Here is a 17,930-nt window from a genome sequence, read left to right as displayed (position 1 = left end):
ACTGGACTATGCAGATACAAGAAACATTGTACTAAGACCAGTGTGGTTATTCTTGGAAGTGTAATTTTAAACTTCTCTCTGCACCACTTCTGACAGCTGTTCAACAGTGGTTAGCTGACAGCACACAGAAACCACCTTCACTGATGAGGTGAATTTGAGGTTTTATTCAGGGTCATGATGACATGGAGCAATACCTGCCCTGAAACACTGCCTTTGTCTCCCCATGGATTTATACGTGGAGCAGAAAACCCTAGAATAAACCAGGGAGCTTCTGTTAAAGGACTAGTTTAGCAGCATACAAGCCCCTTTCTAGCACACAATCCAAGTGAGGCTCCCATCACACATTAATGGGTTGCATCTGAAGGACAGAACAGGAAAGCTGAGGTTCACAAACAACTATCTCAGCTGCTTTCCCAGGTGTGAGTCTGATAAAGCACATGCTGCAGAGCATGGATCACCACAGAGCATGGGAAAGACCCAGCCTAAATATCCTGTGCTATCAGGCTCAACAGACAACCTGCAAATAAATTAATACCAATATCTAATGTTCTCGGTTCAGATGCTTCCTCCTCCACCCCAACTACATTACCATGTTGACTTACAAATATGGGTCCACATGAATCTAAGGCACGTTGCTGAATATTACAGACAGTGCTGAAATGGCTGGAAGGAGTGGGTATTGTACTGCCTGTGGCACACAGGTGACAATCTTGAGATGATTAAATAAAAAACCAAACCAAAACACAACAACAATAGGCAGAAAGCATTTCTGAGATTAATTTTGCTCACAATGGAGTGATGCTTTCACCACGTCCACAGCTGGAAATGAAAGCATGGACTTGAATTCAACACTAGAGGAACACAGCTCCGGAGCAAAGTCCAACATCTATTACCTAACTGCTAATATGGTCCTGCATTATGACAGACATGGTTAATAGCAGAGATATTTAATTTATCACCCTATTTCTAGAAAGGTTTTTTTGGTTGTGGCAGAAAATACATATCCACATTGCAAGTATATTCAGAATACTGCCATATTCCAGACCAACTCTATTAACTTCAGTAAATGCAAAGGTGCCCTATCAGGCACAGTAAAGGTATAGTATAGCTTTGTAAACAGAGATATTTAAGGCATCTGGCAATGATGCAGGACATCTAGTGACTTACAGTCTTAGAATGTGCTGTAGACAAAAGCAAACGAACAGCTAACACACATAATTCCACTAAGAAGAGCAAAACAAAGAGGCAACAAATGCACACATGAGACTGGTATCGGTGCTCAATGATGCAGAGATGGCCCTCGCAGTGCCTCCATCACAGAGTATCCTTCCAGAACAGAACATCCTTTTTCTAAGAGAATTGGTAATTAGCTGAAAAATAGCTTGCTACTTAATGTACATAATTACTGTCCAGTGTGCAGGTTAAAGAACCTGGTGTAGCTGACACAAGTAACCACTAGCATTTTTATTATACAGATATTCCTGCAGATAGTTAGTGTAAGTCATCTATTTAAATCCTGAACTAAGGCAATCCCACACTATGATAAAATAAGAAAGGAAGAGAACATGAAGTGCCAGCAAAATATAACTAATGTCCCCATCATAAAACTAATCAGGCAACTGAACTCATTCTAATATGCACCAAGATTAAGATTTAAGATACAAGAAGACAGCAGAATAATATCTTCTCTTTACTTTAAAAAAAGGAGCAAAGTCAGAATAGCTCATAATTTTTCACATATTTGATACATCAAGGTAATAGGATTCCAAGTTTTTTTTACAAATTGTCATTCACACATGAAACGAAATATTGTGCTGCCTTCTTTCCAAGCATCCCATAACTGGACATGAGATTGGCATTTAAGCACTGTAAAATAAAGTGCTTACATGCCACAATAGACTGCAATGACAGTTCACAACAAAATAATAACTTCTGATCCTTTTATTTGTAACAGAAGTTGAAATTATATGCCCACAAAATCAGTAAGAATTTTGTAACCAAATTCTCTTTGTTACCAAGAAGGTAAATTTGAATGTTGCTCCATTGGGAACATCTCATTGTGCAAATTAACGTATATGAGGCCTCTCCCAGGCAACAAGACACTCAACTACCTTCAGTTTGGGAAATGGAGCATGTTACACGATGTGAAAGAACACCACATGGGAAGAGTTCAGCACAAAAGGTTGGCTATTTGCACTTTGACTGAGCAAGTTGATCACAGATCTCTCCAATAAAACATTCCATGTAGCTCAGCTCCTTCCTGGCCTATAACATCTCTTAAAAAGAGATCTTGGTAAGTAAAAGAAGGAAGATAAACAGATCGTACAAGCACCTTAAAGAGAAATGGGAAAAGTTGTCTTGAGACTGCATAAATTAAAAAAAAATTAATAATCCTTAGAATCACTGACAGTAAAACACGAGAGCAATTTAAGCGAAGCAATGTAGCTACTATTTCAGATTTCCTACATTGCACTGTGATGCTCATTCAGAGATTAAGCAGACATTCAGCATAAAGAACTCAGTGCTACTCCAGCAAGGTTTTATCCTGTAAGGAGCAGACGTGGCTCTCATAGAACCTGTATGACACAACTGAAATGATCCATGACAGTTTAATGCCAGCAGCATTTCTGGGTGCATCCCCTGTGCCCCTCAGTTCCCAAGTACTGACAGCAACCATTAACCATCCTCTCTAATGACTCCTCAGTTGAACAAGCATGGCTACAACCTGTAAAAAACTGTTAAAGTGCAGGATAAACACAAATGAACACATACCAGGGTGAGAAGACCATGTGTTGGTTTTTCATACTCCTTGCTTCTTATAGACACAGGTACAGTGTATTTATAGCACATCACCCATGTAGATTTAAGGTAAACAATATTTATTGAGGTGCCAAGTTGTAAATTGCTTTGCATATTCATTCTAACACTCGGGATGCAGGTGCAAATCTATTCAGAATCTACTCACTGCATTTTCTTCCCTCAGTGATGGCTACTGGACTGGAGTCCATTCTGCCCCCACTGCCCATGGATATATTCACTATGCACACACATTATTACACCAATATAGCTGGGTCACAATAGTGCATCCTGTCCTCTAACGAACCAGTGGCTGCATGCAAGGAACAGAATTCCTAACAGGATACTAGCAGGGCAATGGTAGGAAAAAAAAAATGTAGCAAACAGAAATAGTGAAGAAATAAAATAGATTTAGAGAGCCGTCTTTATAAATCACATATGGTTTATATTCCCGGTAACTCAGCTGCATGAAAGCTTTCCTTCCTATTAGCAAAAGGTTTATAATACACAAAAGTTTTATTACATGAACAAGAACCATATTCCTCAAACACTGCCAAATTTGAGTCCCAAGAGGCAGCTTGACATTAATCCTCTGTTCAACACTACATATGTTTCAGACCATCTCTTACCAGTTTGTCCACTTTTGTTTGTCCTGTATTTTACATTTCTAATACTGTGGTTTCCACAAAATACCACCCCTTTTTTTCTTTTCAGATACTATCATTTGTATAGCAGATTTGCTATTAAGTGGCTAAAGAAAAGTTCAGGGTTTTTTCTGGCACCTGGTATCTCTTTTTTCTTTCATTCACAGGAGCAGTTATAGCAATAACAGGTTAATCTCTTGCAAAGTCTCAACATCAACATCTGCTCCTCAAACAAAACCAATTTCATTCTGATTTTAAGCTTAAAAGCTAATGGAACCAAGTTCTGGTAACAACAGTTACCAGATCTGGGCACGAATGATTAAGCTGTGGAAAGTGAAAGTGACCACACAAGGGTAACAAAAATCCTGAATTACAAGAAGTACAAACATCTTGGCTATTAAATTTAAAAAGCGGAACATCAGGGGAAACTAAAAAGTGATCCAGTTTTAAGCAAAACAGAAGAATCCAGATAAACTATAAAAAAAAATAAAAATTCCCCACACATTCAGTAGTTTAAACTATGGACAAACAGCATTTATTTTTCGGAAAACACCCATGTCTTACGAAAATTTTTCCTTCCTAACCAGCGACAGACCAGGCTGCTCTCTGAATCATACTGTGCTGTCATTTGTTGACAGAAAAGGCTGAGAATTGACATTAGAAACAGTTCTAGTAAAATAAGAATATATCCCCACCCTGGCAAGCTGCAGGAAGTAAGACTCAGTTTCAAAATTGATTGTTCCCTGCAGCATGCCACAACAAACAGGTATTCTATGTTTTTGCAATGCTTTTACTCAACATTCATAGCAGGAGACTGGCTTGCTGACTACCAAAAGAAAATCTATGTGAAGAAAGAATTGTTGTCTTTATATACCTCAGGAAAAACTGAAAAAGCAAAGCATCAACAATTTGAAGCCAAGTGACAATGAGTACACAAGAACAGAATGGTAAGATGTCAATGAAAAGCTTTTAACTTTTCATTAACCTTCTAACCATCAAGTTGTGAAGTAATTCTCCAGCAAGAGTAGCAGGAATGTACAATCCTAAGCAGTCTTAGGATGCTTGGAAAACTTTCAAGAGCATTTAAACAACAGCATGTTAAATAAAGCAGCAGACAAGAATCACATATGTTTCTTCTAGTCCAATGAAGCCGTCTTAGGTTTCAGGTAAGTTTTGTCCCAGTTTTATACGGAAGTACTAAAAGTACAAAGTCCTTCCCGCTGAAAAGGGATGCAGTTCAGAAAGTCTGGTAACCATTAATTAAACCAGTAAAAAGCAACACTATTATAAGAAATTAATTTAGAAGGACTGTAATATCAGGACAACTTTTTTTGTTAGCATTTACAGCTCTATTAAAATTATTACTTAAACAAGAGGTACAAAGTTTCCAGACAAAATTTAAGGAGGGACTAGAATCTCTTCACCGATCTTTTTGAGATGCAAGACTCAGCAGGTTCTCCCAAATTCTGAGATGGCTGCACAGCTCTCCATGGCAACCCAGGATACATGAACACCGCAGTCGCTGGCAAGAATCTAACAGGAACAACACATTAGGCTGAAAAAGCTTCTAAAGCAGAAGAAAGGCCACAACTTCAAGGTGGGGTAAAATTTACGTCTGGGCAACTGGGCCAATAAAGACATAAAAAATAATTTCTCATTTACTCCGCTCCTCTATTGACAAAGTGAAGAAACAAAAGCAGAGGGGGAGGGACTACACTAACAAGAGTTACAATCTAGTGGATAAATAAGACTAGGTCTGGTATAACCTGACTTTAGATATGCCACAACGTACTGCCCAACTCAAACCCGTGCAGAGGTCAGAGCTCCTTCCCCTGTGCCTCTCTCCCTCCTCGCGGTGTGCTGGCTGAGCCTCTGGTTCCGCTTCCATGAACAGCCCGTTCCACTCCCGCCCTTGGACTTCTATTTTCTGTTCATCACCTACACCCACCCTGTTAAGCGCAGCACAACTGCTCAGAGCAGCCTGTTGGTCCCGGTTCCCTCCAGAGACACCCGGGCGGTCTCTCCCTGGCGCAGAACCCACCCGGCCCGGCTGCGCGGCCACCTCCTGCCTTTGTTGCCGCGGGGAGCCCGGTGGCGCCGGCCCGGGCACGGAGCGGCCGCACCATGACCGTGTTCGCCAACGCGCGGGGCCGCCCGGTGGCGGCGCTGGGGGCGGTGAGGGTGCCGCAGCCCCGCGCAGCCGGGACCGGAGCAGCTGCCGCGGCCGCGCTCGGAGCCCCCGTCCCGGTGCCGCGCTCACCTGTGTGCCGGGCCGGTGGTACCGCGCGGGACTGGCCGTGCCGCGGGGGCCGGTGGCTCTCAGGGGCCGGGGGCAGCCCCCGCCCGCCCACGCGCAGCCGCTTCCCGAACGCGCCAATAGGCGGCGCGCCCGCCCTTCCCCGGGGCGCGGCGCCCAACGGCTGGAGGGCGCGGCCCTCGCGTCATTTGCACGGGCCAATAGAGAGGCGGCGGGGGCGGGGCTCCGCCCGGGGGGCGGGGCGGCGGGAGGGCCCCGCCCGGTCCGAGCTCCCAGCGGAGAGCGGTGCCGGGCAGCGGGGATGAGGCAGTAGCGGGCGGGCACTGCACTACAACTGCGCTGCCCCCGCGGAAGGGAAGCGCACGGCCGCGCTGCTGCACTGGTGCTCGTAGGAAAGCGGTGCTGCAAGTTCGCCTCTGCCAACTCCAGCCCCCGCAGATGAGGTGAAACCACGCGCTTTATGAAGCCGAGCTGTTAATTAAATGCATTTCATCTGGCGGAGGGGGGGGAGAAACAAATTGGAAAAAAAAAAAAAAGTTTGCTGCTTTTTCGCTGGTGCAGACGCTCAAGAAGCGCTTTAGAGGGGCGAGGTAAAAGGTGGGAAATGGTGCGGGGTTTGTCTTTGGGATTTTTAAACCTGATGTTGGACTCCAGGACCACTGGGGGCTCTAGTACCAAGTTTTTTTGTCTATACAATTACAGCAGGATTACCGAGCAAGGACAGATACCTGGCCCTAAGCTCAATGTTCCTGTTGCCAATGCTTTTGTCATTTGTGCCTTCCTATTCCCTCCAGCAATTATTCCAGACTTACAGTAGTACAAATATGGAAACATCCCTGTCCAGAGGATGGTTCTAAAAAAGCTAGAGTAGGTAGATAAATAGATATTAAGTATATAGATAACTAGATATTATTACTCATACATTCCAGATTTTGATCCATGCAATAATAAAAGCTCTGTCCAAAACTGGCGAAACAATGGCACTTATATTCTAAATAAACTGGGTATGGAGACCACAAAGAAGTGCAAACCATCAGACTGGATGAAAACTCAAATGAATAATTCATTTTCAGATGCATTAGGCTGTAGCACGGATGTAACTGAAGAGGAACAACATGAATTACTTTATGTAGAAATAACACATAAATATAATAATAATTCTTATCATTTGAATGACAGTATTTGTACAGAAGATATTTCTGGTATTTTAAACCTAATGTGTTCTGAAGATAACAAATACACAACAGCAAATTATGCAGCTTATCCACAGCCTGAAGAATTCTTCAGTCAGCATAGAAGCACCGAAGGAACAATGGGAGTTTCAACTGAAATGCCTGGAAGTGAAGCTTCCTTTAAGAAGGAATTCCCTGTCGGTAGTTCCAGTAAACCAGACAGCAAAGAACATTTAACTACCTCAAAGATGTCCAATGTCCTCCTGCGTCATTTTTGTGAGGGAGAGTTACTGAGCACATGCCAGTTAATTGAATGTGAGATGATACCAGAGTCATCCTTCACTGACAGTATCGATGACACTGGGAGCGAACCTGAGCCTTCAGAACACCTCAGAGGCCCTTCACTGCAGGAACAGTGGGCAACTACCTTTGAAGAATATCACTTAGAAAAGCACAAAGAGGTAAACTCTGGTGGTAAAAATAAAAATGTGTTAAGTGAAAATAGACCTGTTTCAAAGAAACCTTGCACTGGTAAGTGTGGGTGCAGACAAGAAAATTCACAGCTGATTAATGACAATGAACCTACACACACCTTTCAAAACATGAAAGATGAGAGAGGCCTGTTTAAGAAAACAGTTTCACCTTGCAAGCTCCAATATGGCCAAGGTCAAACTCACTGTTGCCTTCCTGATTTCTATGAAGTTGCTTCAGAAGTAAAAGTACCAAAAAGAACTGACAATATTAACTCAGTTCCTACAACTGGGAGAGCAAAACCCTTCCCTATGTTGCTAAGTAAATCAGTAACTGTGAACCACACGCTGGAAAATAAGAATTACTTCAATTCTGCTGAAGTAGACAATAAAGAAGAAATGAGCATTTCAGAACAGCTGCAACAGCTGAAGGTAATTAGGATGCTTGAAGAAATTCATATTTGAGTGGTTTACTGTAAGAAGATACTCTGTGTCACTTGACTCAAAAATTGCTTTCACAAATAAAATTTAGTGGGACTGACTTTATACAACAATTTCATTACTAAGTGTTCAATGACTAAGTATTATTTAATACTCCAGTATTTAACACTGAGTATTATTTGTGATGATAAAACATCCTATCAAATCATTAGGAAATTCACTACAAATTTTCATTTCTAGTGTTATATGTAAACGTTTAAGTTCACCAAAAATACTTAAATGTATTTTTAAGAAAAACTTTCTATTTTTATACTGTGCCTGTATTAAGAAAACTTTGGCCTTTTTTTACATCTTAAGGCTCTTCAACTATTTGGTATTCTTTTTAAAGGATTTGTTTGACAACAATATTTCTTTTGCTATAGTAGATTTATTTTAGAGTAGTAATTAGATAATCACTGCTCAATTTCGTGCCCTGACATGGAGTTCACTCACAGAGCTCTATGAATTTTTAAGTCCATTCTGAGATTTAGATCTTAGTAAATCACTCAAGATGTAACAAAGTTTTAATAGTTTTCCCTATTATTTCCTGGCTGCAAATGAGATGCTGACTCAGCATGCTGACACCCGGAATCATATTGACCATCTGAGATTTAATCCCAAGGTAAATCTCTTAAAATACTTTTTTTGTTTTCAAGTCATTCTTCTTTATCTCTAGGACTGACTATCCCCTAAAACTATTTTGTCACCTTCATGTTGTACTTCCCATTTACACAAATCCTCTTTATATTTTCACAACGTAGAATTGAAGTATTTAAGTATTTATACAATGAGACACTATATACATCTAACTATAAACTTAGAAAATTATATGGTATTGTTAAACATTTCATGAATATTTTGTGTTTTGAGTTATTTCTAAGTTTATTGTTCATATAAGTGTTCTATACATTATATCCATAACCAAAGTTCTCACTTCAACAGATACTTCCACAGTCAGACTTTCCAAATGCCAGCACTGCCATTTCCTCAGGAGACACTGGGACAGCACCTGGCATCACATTAGATGCTCCCATCCCTGTACAATCTACACATGGTTTGCTTAAAGCAAGTAAATAAAATTAACTATGCAAATGACTATTTTATGTAACTCGACTGCACTTTTGGGCAGACATTTCATCTGATCAATCTTATCTTGTATCACACAGGATTGCAGTCTGGAACAGCAGCATCAGCACTATCAGCAGCTGGTATGGTAGAAGCACAATGTCCAAATCCTTCTAATTCACTGCCAGAACAAACACTAGGAGAAAAGATGTCTCAAATACTAAAGGATCAGACAGATCAACTGACAAAGAAAGTAAGAGCTCTGTTTCAATATATACTTTGCACTGATGCTCCAATTCCATATTCATTTGGCATATTTGTTTTCAAAATCCCAAATAAAAGTCTAATATTTTGTCTTTAAGGTAGAAGACTTCTCTAAGCATATGTCCCAAGAAACATCCTTTTTACATGACAAATATCTGGTAAATTATTTTACATATTTTGAGCTATCTGAAATGCACTTTAAATGGCTGTAGACTTACAAATTTCTGGCAAGTTGTTCATGTTCTCCTCAAATGAATGTTTACTCTTTTTCTCAATTCAGACCAAAGGTACAAGTTTAAGAAGCAAAAATGAAGGTGTTCATTAGGTGGCTGAATTCTTAAATCTGTTTTAAGGATTACAGTTCAAAACTATTAATGAAAGGCCTTAAGTTGCCATGTAAGTTAGGAGTTTTGAAACATAGGGCATCAGTTCAGAAGTCAGGGTTTAATATTTTACTTGTACATAATAGAGCAGTACAGAGTACCAGGTGATCATACAATATGCAGTCCTGTTCCAATTCAGAGAATTATCAAAATTCTTACCAAGAGCACTGCAAACAGCATCTGGCTCACATAGCAAGCCACAGCGATAGCTACTTATGCTAAGTGATAGTGACATTTGCTATTGAATTCTTTCTTATTGATGAAGGCATTAAATCAACTGAAAAGATACCTTGATGCCTTGGAAAGGAATTACTTAACAGCTAGAGAAAAGCACCATAACTTACAGCTGCAGAACTTCAAGGACAAGTCTATCAACATTGGAGAGTTTGATCCTGACAGGTTGGAAGATAAGTGCTAAGTAGTACATCAGTATATTTTCTGTATTTTGAGTGTCTTACAACTTTTACTTCATTTATCCATTAGAATTTTTCTGAAGTAAAAACATTATGTCATATGTGGTAAGCTAAGAGTGATTTGGCCAAAATTCATCTTGAGCTTTATACATCCCACTTATAATTAGGGTATCTATTTAATTAATTCAGATACTTAAAAGGGACTCCGTGAACTCCATTAATTTTATTTTTTTTCCTATGAGAAACATACTGCAATGTCCCATATCATAGTAAGAAATAAAAGGTCAGTTTATACAGGTTTAACTAACTGTGTATTGCAATTGGATTTAGAAGGGTGGAAGGGGGAATATTTAGACTTGGCATGCTGCTTGAAGACATTCAAGAACAAATGGATCACAGCAAACACAGCCTGTCATCTTTGCTGACTTCCTATGAATCTGCCTATTCATCACATTCTTTTTGTGAGGTAATTGAGTTTTATTATTTAAAGACTGCAATTTTTCTGTTTTACTGATGCAAGTCTTGAGAACGTAAGTGTGGTTATACAATTGTATGTTCTCTAATAGGAGCATGATGCTTTTAGATAGCATGTTACTTCAAAGAAAATATTTTATGAAATATTAACTTCATAATATTTCATTAATTGTAACAGAAACCTCAGTATTAAAACACTGCTACACTGAAGATTCTTAATTCTGGTTTCCAAAGCATTTATTTCAGAGTAAGGAAATATAAGCAGCTACTTCGACTTCTACAAAGCTGTCTTTGTTTGGGGGAACGAATCAATTCCCACTATCACTTAGTTGGAAGAAATATTACTTTGTTTGTCCATGATTTTTAAGCTGCAGAATTACCAAGACCAAACAGTATTGTGCTATAGAAAATTGAGTTTACTGCTAAGTATAGTACTATTTTATCCCAGATCACAAATACACACACACATAAAATCTTACTGCCTCCTACAAATCTGCAGGTAAGCCTCACCCAATGCTTTCATAATCCATGTTTTACATAACATTTTCCTCTGAAGCCCAGGTTAGGAGAAACTCAGGAGATACTGTTTGGCAGAAGTCACGTGCTTGAAGTGCAATGACCACATCCACCTGTATCTGTGCTGTGGTTACTTTGTACAGAGCTCAGTGGTTTCAAGCATTGCTGATCCTCCAGAAAGAAGAGGTACTGAAAATCCATTTCTTTACAAGAACCATGAGGGAGAAAAGAGTCCCACAACTGTAATCCCACAGACAAATCAACTTTATTTAGAAGGCAAAAACTGCTGTCTTTGTCCTCACATGTAAGTGAAAACTTGGAAACAGCTGTTGAAGTTTTTATAAAAATGTACCTAAAACTATTTTCTGAGTAAGAAAATTGGAATGACTGGAATCTCTGAAAGCAACATGAATATTTCTAGAATAAAACTTATACAGAATTCTGTAATTACATACCCAAGAATTCCTCCCATTCCTCCCAGCTTGGCATTCCTACCTTTCTGAGTCAGAAAGTATTTCCTGAAGCCCAAACACCACTATCGCTTTCACCTAGAGTTAAATCATACTTCTGTATAAAATTAATTACAGCCACACAAATTCAGGATGTGAATGACTCGTCAAAGCATCTCAATGAAATTAGAAAAATAAAATAAATGGTTTCCCCTTAACCAATCTAAGGTTAAAAAAAAAAGAGAGCTGCTTCAAGTTCCAGAAAAGCAGCAGAACTTCTGAGAAAAGAAGGTCTGCTAGCAAACAAGCATTCTTCTAACATAATGGTAGGAGATCTCTTTTCATACTTTTTTTTTCCCAACTTAGATTATTTTACTGAGCTTTGAGGGTGCACAACATTTCCCTCCAGTTTTTGCACAGCACAATGTCCCAGCTTTTGTGCTACTACAGCTTATCATCACGCTGCTGAGTTGGCTTACAAAGGAGAAATATCAGGATCCTCAAACATTTTTGAAATCTATGATAAAGTTTGCTGCTCTCAGGACAGATTTTAACTGTGTTTACTAACCTGCCTCTCTTATTTTTCAGAGAACAAAACCCTACAAGCAAATGCTTGCCTACAAAAAATAATTAAGTGAGAGAAGATAATTAATATGTATTAATCCTTTCAAAGCAACACGGTTATTTTGGAGTTTGGAATTTTGGCAAATTAAATCTCTATCCAAAGCTAGATCTTACAATACATGCAGCACAGAACACAATTATACTAATATGAATATTCTGTCAGATTATTTCACAGAGTAGATGTTAATCTTTGTCTAGTAAAACTCACCTAGCTTCCACTTTTTTCTCTGTCATTGAAAGAAAGTTAGCTCAATCTTCTGATCATTATGTTCATGAATGGGTGAAAAACTTTCCAAATAAATCTGATCACTCTGTACACCCTAAATTGAAAATACACATCAAATAAATAAGGAACTTTGTTCTTGTCCTCTTAGAAGGTACATCTCAAATATTCCTCTAATTATCTAAAGGCAGTGCTATTAAAGCCTTAATAACTCAAAGTTACTAAGAAACCAAATCCTATTTAACATATAGTATTTTGCTACAACATCAATGGTAACACATGTATAACTATGTAAGATTTCATACAACTTCACTATTGGAATATGTGATTATCAAGACATCTACTTTTAAGGATTTTTAACAGTTTGTTAAGTCAGAATGTGTTCTTTAACTAAAGGTCATTATTTTGCAATTGGTTAATTATTAATTTAAACTTCTACTTACCACCTTTTCAGATAACTGATAGAGTTCTATGAATAAATCTGATTTTTTCTCAACTAAGAAATGGTTAATTATTAATATAAAATGCTTGTAAGTCTCATCATAGAAGTATTCAGATACAATTAAAATATCATTCTGTTTCCATGCTCAAAGAAATATAAACATCCAGGAAAGAAAAACTGGAACATCTCCACTCTTCAGTCAAAGAAAACCAACTGATTTATCAGATACCAACCTGAGTAAGTCACGATGGCAGCCAAAGGTCAGAACTGTGCTTAAACCTGCTAGTGAATCCTGTTAAGAAATACATTCCTGTCACATCTCAACTACATGAAAATTGTAGTTTCAACAGATGTTACTGCTTAGCACAGCACAACACACTAAGAATAAAAAGGAGGCTAAAGGGGACACCAAGTCAAATTCACTGTGGAAGTCTCAGTGACAGACCAAGAGGCAACAGACGAGTTGCAAGGCAATTTTCAGTTAGATAAGAGCAAAAAATTATTAAGTTGGGGTCTAGTCAAACATTGAAGCAGTTTGCCCTGAAGAGGCTGTGGTATCTCCATTCTCAGAGATATTCATAACTCAACTGGACAGGGTCCTAAGCAACTTCATTTAAGCTGGTCCTTCTTCAAGAGGGGACAGGGCCAGATGATCTCCAGAAGTCCTATCCAACCTGAATTAGTCTATAAATCTAATTCAGCTTTCTAGAGAAGTTTCCAAATATTGCCACTATTACCATTTTTAGAGCATGACAGTGATATGCACACAATGCTTTGTTTTTTCTTCTGATGTACGTTTACTTCATGTCCTAGAAGAAGATTCCAAACTTGACAACTGAAACATTTCATATCAGTACTTCCACTTTCACTTTTTGGATTCAACTGTCTTATTCTGCATGAATAAGTTTTTGCATGAAAACACTGCAAAAAGTTTTCCTCAATCTTTGATCCATTCAGGGTTGACACAGACAAGAAATACTCTCCCCTTCCTTAGTCCAGCTCCTAATAATATAATTTCATCAAATCCAAACTAGACCCCACAGAGGCTACTATGAGCTAGGTAAGTTAGTTGTCAAGTCATCCAAGACTTCAGCTCTTGGAAGCTTACTAGGAATCTGTAGGCATTTGTCTCTCTTAGGGCATCCCAATTTTAATCTTTCCACTGCAGAATATTCTGAAGCTGTTAGTACCCAACAACTAAAGAATAGCACGAACTGTCATAGATTCAGTTCTAAGTCTAAATATATGGGTTATTCTTACCTTTGGTCTATCTGTTGTCCTTGTTTGTGATGCTTCTTTGCGATATGCTTGGACTTTTATATAAGACATAGAGACCATTATTGTTAGTACTGGTTTGTGCAGTAGTTAAAGCAGTGCTGTACTAGAGCTGCCCAAATTCTCATCACATTTCTATTAGGCTGCACTGTTTGCACAACGCTATGCACAGGGAGATGGAGTGCTTCATTTTTTTAATTAAAAAACAGTTCTTGGTCTGAAAATAACCATCACCAAAAAATAATAAAAATCTACATTCGAGGCTTACAGTCAGGGCTGAAAGCCAATCTTTAAAGATCAATTCCCACACTCCTCTAAAATTGAGGGAAAAGTACTTCCTCAAATTGCAGTATCATTAAGGGCTCTGAAATGATGGCGCTGAAAGCCAAATAACTACCTGGATACACTAGCCTAAGTTTCTAATATTTCAGAACCTTTTAACTTATTTTTTGAATTCTAGGCAGTGATTCAGAAGACATCTCAGTCTACGATTCTTATAATGATTCACAAAGCAAGGACCTTGTCAACTGTGACACTCAGAATTACAAATCATTAAATATGAGATTATGTGGAGAGAGAAAAGGTACAATGATTGCAAAAATATTAATATCTACAAAGAAACGCGGTTTATAGTGTTTGTTTTTCTAAACAACATGTCTCTGTTTTCAGGACTCGGATGCAGATGCCCCAGGGGAAGCAGAGATCAAGTTAAACTCAGGAATTACAAAGAGTCTGTTCAGTCTTGTGCCCTATGTAGAAATAAAAGTCCTGGTTCATCCTGTAAGTATGATGTGTTACTGAAATAATTACCAACCATAGGATAGATTTTAAGGGGCAAGAAGTCACACTGCACATAATCAGGCCAAATTTAATTTAGTATAAGCAATCATTAGCATTGTAGCTAAAACAGTGGGTTTTTATAGATCTTGCAGAGCAAAAATCAGGAAATCCAACTTCTACACACCTGCCGAAGTTTAATCCCCATGCACAACAGCTTTAACCTTCTCTGGTTCTATATGAGAGGAGTGCCTTTCATATTCCATTCATGGCAGGAATATCTCATTTTGCAGTGCCACGTGAAAGAATATGAAAATTGGGCATTACTGTGCCAACTTTTACAGTGCCAGCCATTGCCTAAAGTAGCATAAACAAGTATTAAAGAAAATTTCAGTTCTACACTCATCATGTGACATGCAGCAAAGTAAAGACTAATGAAAAAAAAATTTAAATGTTTAACATCTACTTTTTAAAGTCACTTATCTCAGACTCTCTCTCTACCATAAGAAAATATTGCATAAAGAAAAATATAAAATTTCAACAGTCAGAAGAAAGTATAAGTTAGCTACTTGTCTCTAGCAATTCTGTGAAACTATAAAATCAAAGCAGTACTCATGTAATTAGTAGGATTATGAGAGTCTGATTATTCTCCACCTCCCCCCTACAGTCTTTCATTGTATGAAATAGAAATGTGCATACCATTTGCCACAGAGCTAAATTCAACAGCAAGCACAAAAAGGTTAATCTGTCCTCATTTACAAAAAATTAAGCATATTCAAGTTTTATTCATCAGTGATAGTCTGCTTGATCTTTTATTTATGCTAAATAGAGAAAAATGTTAAATATACAGAAAATTCACAAAAAAATTACCTTTTTTTTTTGCTGGTTTTAAACATGGCCTCTATGACTCCAGCTTATTCACAGAAAAGAATCTCCACAAAAAAGGCTCAAAAAAATAAACAGCCATGTGAACTCATAAACAGACTTTGTGAAAGGTAAGCTGTAGCAATAACTACATAGTACATAAGAAAATCCCATTGTTGAAGATCCAGCAGGGAAAAAACACACCAGTATCATAGGCAGGAAGAATGTTTTATCTTTGGCAGTGCATGTTGTATATTAGAATTTTACTCAGTAATGAATTTAAAATATATACTCTAAGAACATGTATAAATAGTTCTTAGAGTAGTTTTTCAGTCTTTCTAAGTTAATGAAAGGTAAACATATAACTTGTTTATCTGGCACATTTAGTAATGAAAAGAGATATTTAATTTTATTAAGAGGATGTTCCCATTCACAGATTCAAAAGCAGGTCTGTATTTTCAGGATGCAGCTCTGTTTGCTGCCAACTATTTCTTTATAAGTAACAGTCCTCCTTTTAATTGTTGTGAACATTAAATAATTCCGGGAGACCAAGAAGTAAAACGGATTCTTAACTGTAGCACAGACTAGACTGAAATGCAGACAATTTTTGTTACCATATTTTTTGACTCAATAGCAGTAATGGCCTGGACTTTGACTCAATAGCAGCTGCACTTGAGAATCAATGGCACAGACCCCTGCATGAGAGAGCAGCACCAAGAGAGTGATGCTGTGAGAGATTTCCTGGCATGTTTTCTGTCTTACTGCAATAGAGATGGAGCACAAATAATGATGGACTGTGTTTTACAGTTAAATGAAAAGTTCTACTCACTGAAAATTAACTTGCAAACCAGTGTGCTATCAAGGTGTGTGTATTTAATTCAGACTTTAGAAATTCTTTTGCTTACTGAAATTGTTTGTGTTTTATTCTCTATATCTTCTCTTTAGGGAATCCTTTGAGGCTGCCAAAACCTGCTGTTCAAGCACATGCAATAAAATTCTTGTTTCACATCAGTACATCCCCAGCAAGAAGTTTGCCCAAAGCAAATCTGCAATCAGAAAGGCCAACGATTCCAATGCAAATGTAAGACTTGAAAGTGAAAATTAAGAACCACACAACTATCTTGGAAAGGTTAAATCCACACATCAAGGCACTATTGAGCATCCCTTTCTTAGCAAGCTGATTATTACAATCTAAGCAAACCTAGACCATTTGAGGATAAGACTGTATGGAGTTAAAAATCCAAGCATTTTAGCTTATATATTAGTATACAACTTCATGTAAGTATGTCCAGACTTTTCATGCAACTTAGTCCCTGTATGAAATGATGAGGACAGAATAGTAGCACTGGATCTTACCTCTGAAATGGTTTCACATACTGAAAGAACCACAACTATCACAACCACAAGAAGGCCTTCTCGATACCACAAACATGCACAACACTGACCCTGCTACTTTACAAAGGTGTAAATATCCCTCAGTTCCAATGATTATATAGTCAAAGAGAAATAAATAACAGATACTTCCAACTTGAATCATGGAGCAGTCTTATCACATAACTCAAGTTCTACTTCTCAACACATATTCTGAGTGAAAATCATGCACAAAACCTTAAACATCACCTTCTATTCTATACCTATGTATGCATTTGCCTTCGCTATTAACAAGGCTACATTTTATTATTTCCAACAGATTTTAAGTTCTACTCTGGATCATGCCATACAGACAGCAAACAGTTTGAAGAAAGCTACAGAACGAATGGTACGAGCAGTTTCAGAAGATCTAGCTAAAGTCAAAAGAAAACCACTTTAGTTACCCAGTTTCAAATGCTATATTGTTTTGCTGGTTGATACTTAAGTGCTAGGACCTCTGCAAATATAAAGTGATGAATACAAATATCGAAAAGTCAGCTAGCTAACTTTGTCAGCTGTTCTGTAACTGTTAGTATTAAACCACACCAGATATAAAGGTATTCCACAAGTTTATGCTCAGTCTCAGAACTCTAAAACAGCCTCTGAACCTGAGACACCTACCTGCAAACATCACATTAACATATCAAGTTACAGTTCACATTTCTAATTATTTTGTTTTTACAGTGCTCTACACTGAGAGTTGGGGGTTTTTATAGTTACAAACTAGAATTCAGAAAAATGTTATAGGTATTTCTGCTAATTTTTTAAAGTTTTGATGCACGTGGTGTTTGATGAACCAGTTAGAGTGTTGTTCCTGTATTCATATTGAAAAAAAAGAATACATTCAATTCCTGACTCATTTAGGTGCATTTGAAAGATAGAGCCACTTATTCTCACCATGCTACATGTCCTGCAACATCTTAAAATGTAAC

General features: G+C 38.1%; 2 protein-coding genes across 11 annotated transcripts in view; one reads left to right on the top strand and one right to left on the bottom strand.

Moving 5' to 3' along the window:
- GPSM2 (G protein signaling modulator 2) overlaps positions 1-14,096 on the bottom strand; it is a 35,433-nt gene extending 21,337 nt beyond the window's left edge. For 2 of the 6 annotated variants that reach the window (XM_032696020.1, XM_032696015.1), the window contains exon 1: positions 5,701-5,776. The gene's annotated coding sequence lies outside the window, so the exon portion shown is untranslated. Of the gene's footprint in view, positions 1-4,565; positions 4,687-5,700; positions 5,777-12,215 lie in introns of those variants that run through there. The other 4 variants (XM_032696016.1, XM_032696018.1, XM_032696014.1 and 1 more) reach the window with 4 other exon arrangements.
- Positions 5,993-17,590, top strand: AKNAD1 (AKNA domain containing 1). Of its 5 annotated transcripts, XM_032695995.1 has the most exons (15): positions 6,114-6,140; positions 6,627-7,771; positions 8,382-8,441; positions 8,762-8,888; positions 8,986-9,137; positions 9,247-9,306; positions 9,797-9,930; positions 10,275-10,410; positions 11,078-11,238; positions 12,824-12,909; positions 14,408-14,530; positions 14,617-14,727; positions 15,638-15,719; positions 16,534-16,669; positions 17,279-17,590. In XM_032695995.1, the coding sequence occupies exons 2-15, from the start codon at positions 6,704-6,706 to the stop codon at positions 17,396-17,398; spliced, it is 2,556 nt and encodes an 851-aa protein (XP_032551886.1). In that variant the 5' UTR covers positions 6,114-6,140; positions 6,627-6,703; the 3' UTR covers positions 17,399-17,590. The 5 variants fall into 5 exon arrangements, with proteins under 5 accessions (XP_032551889.1, XP_032551885.1, XP_032551890.1 ...); XM_032695998.1 differs by having other exon boundaries at positions 5,993-7,330; XM_032695994.1 differs by having other exon boundaries at positions 5,993-7,771.
- The last annotated feature ends 340 nt before the right edge of the window (positions 17,591-17,930 follow it).

Source organism: Chiroxiphia lanceolata, chromosome 9 (genome assembly GCF_009829145.1).
Source record: "Chiroxiphia lanceolata isolate bChiLan1 chromosome 9, bChiLan1.pri, whole genome shotgun sequence".
NCBI classification, from domain to species: Eukaryota; Metazoa; Chordata; class Aves; order Passeriformes; family Pipridae; genus Chiroxiphia; species Chiroxiphia lanceolata.
This window is presented reverse-complemented; position numbering and strand designations above follow the sequence as displayed.

Bases quoted from the DNA above. Each gene is read 5' to 3' on its own strand.
- AKNAD1 (XM_032695994.1), top strand. From the start codon at position 6,704: ATGGAGACCACAAAGAAGTGCAAACCATCAGACTGGATGAAAACTCAA. The intron at 7,772-8,381 runs GTAATTAGGATG...GCTGCAAATGAG, and splicing joins AACAGCTGCAACAGCTGAAG to ATGCTGACTCAGCATGCTGA. The intron at 9,138-9,246 runs GTAAGAGCTCTG...TTTGTCTTTAAG, and splicing joins CAGATCAACTGACAAAGAAA to GTAGAAGACTTCTCTAAGCA.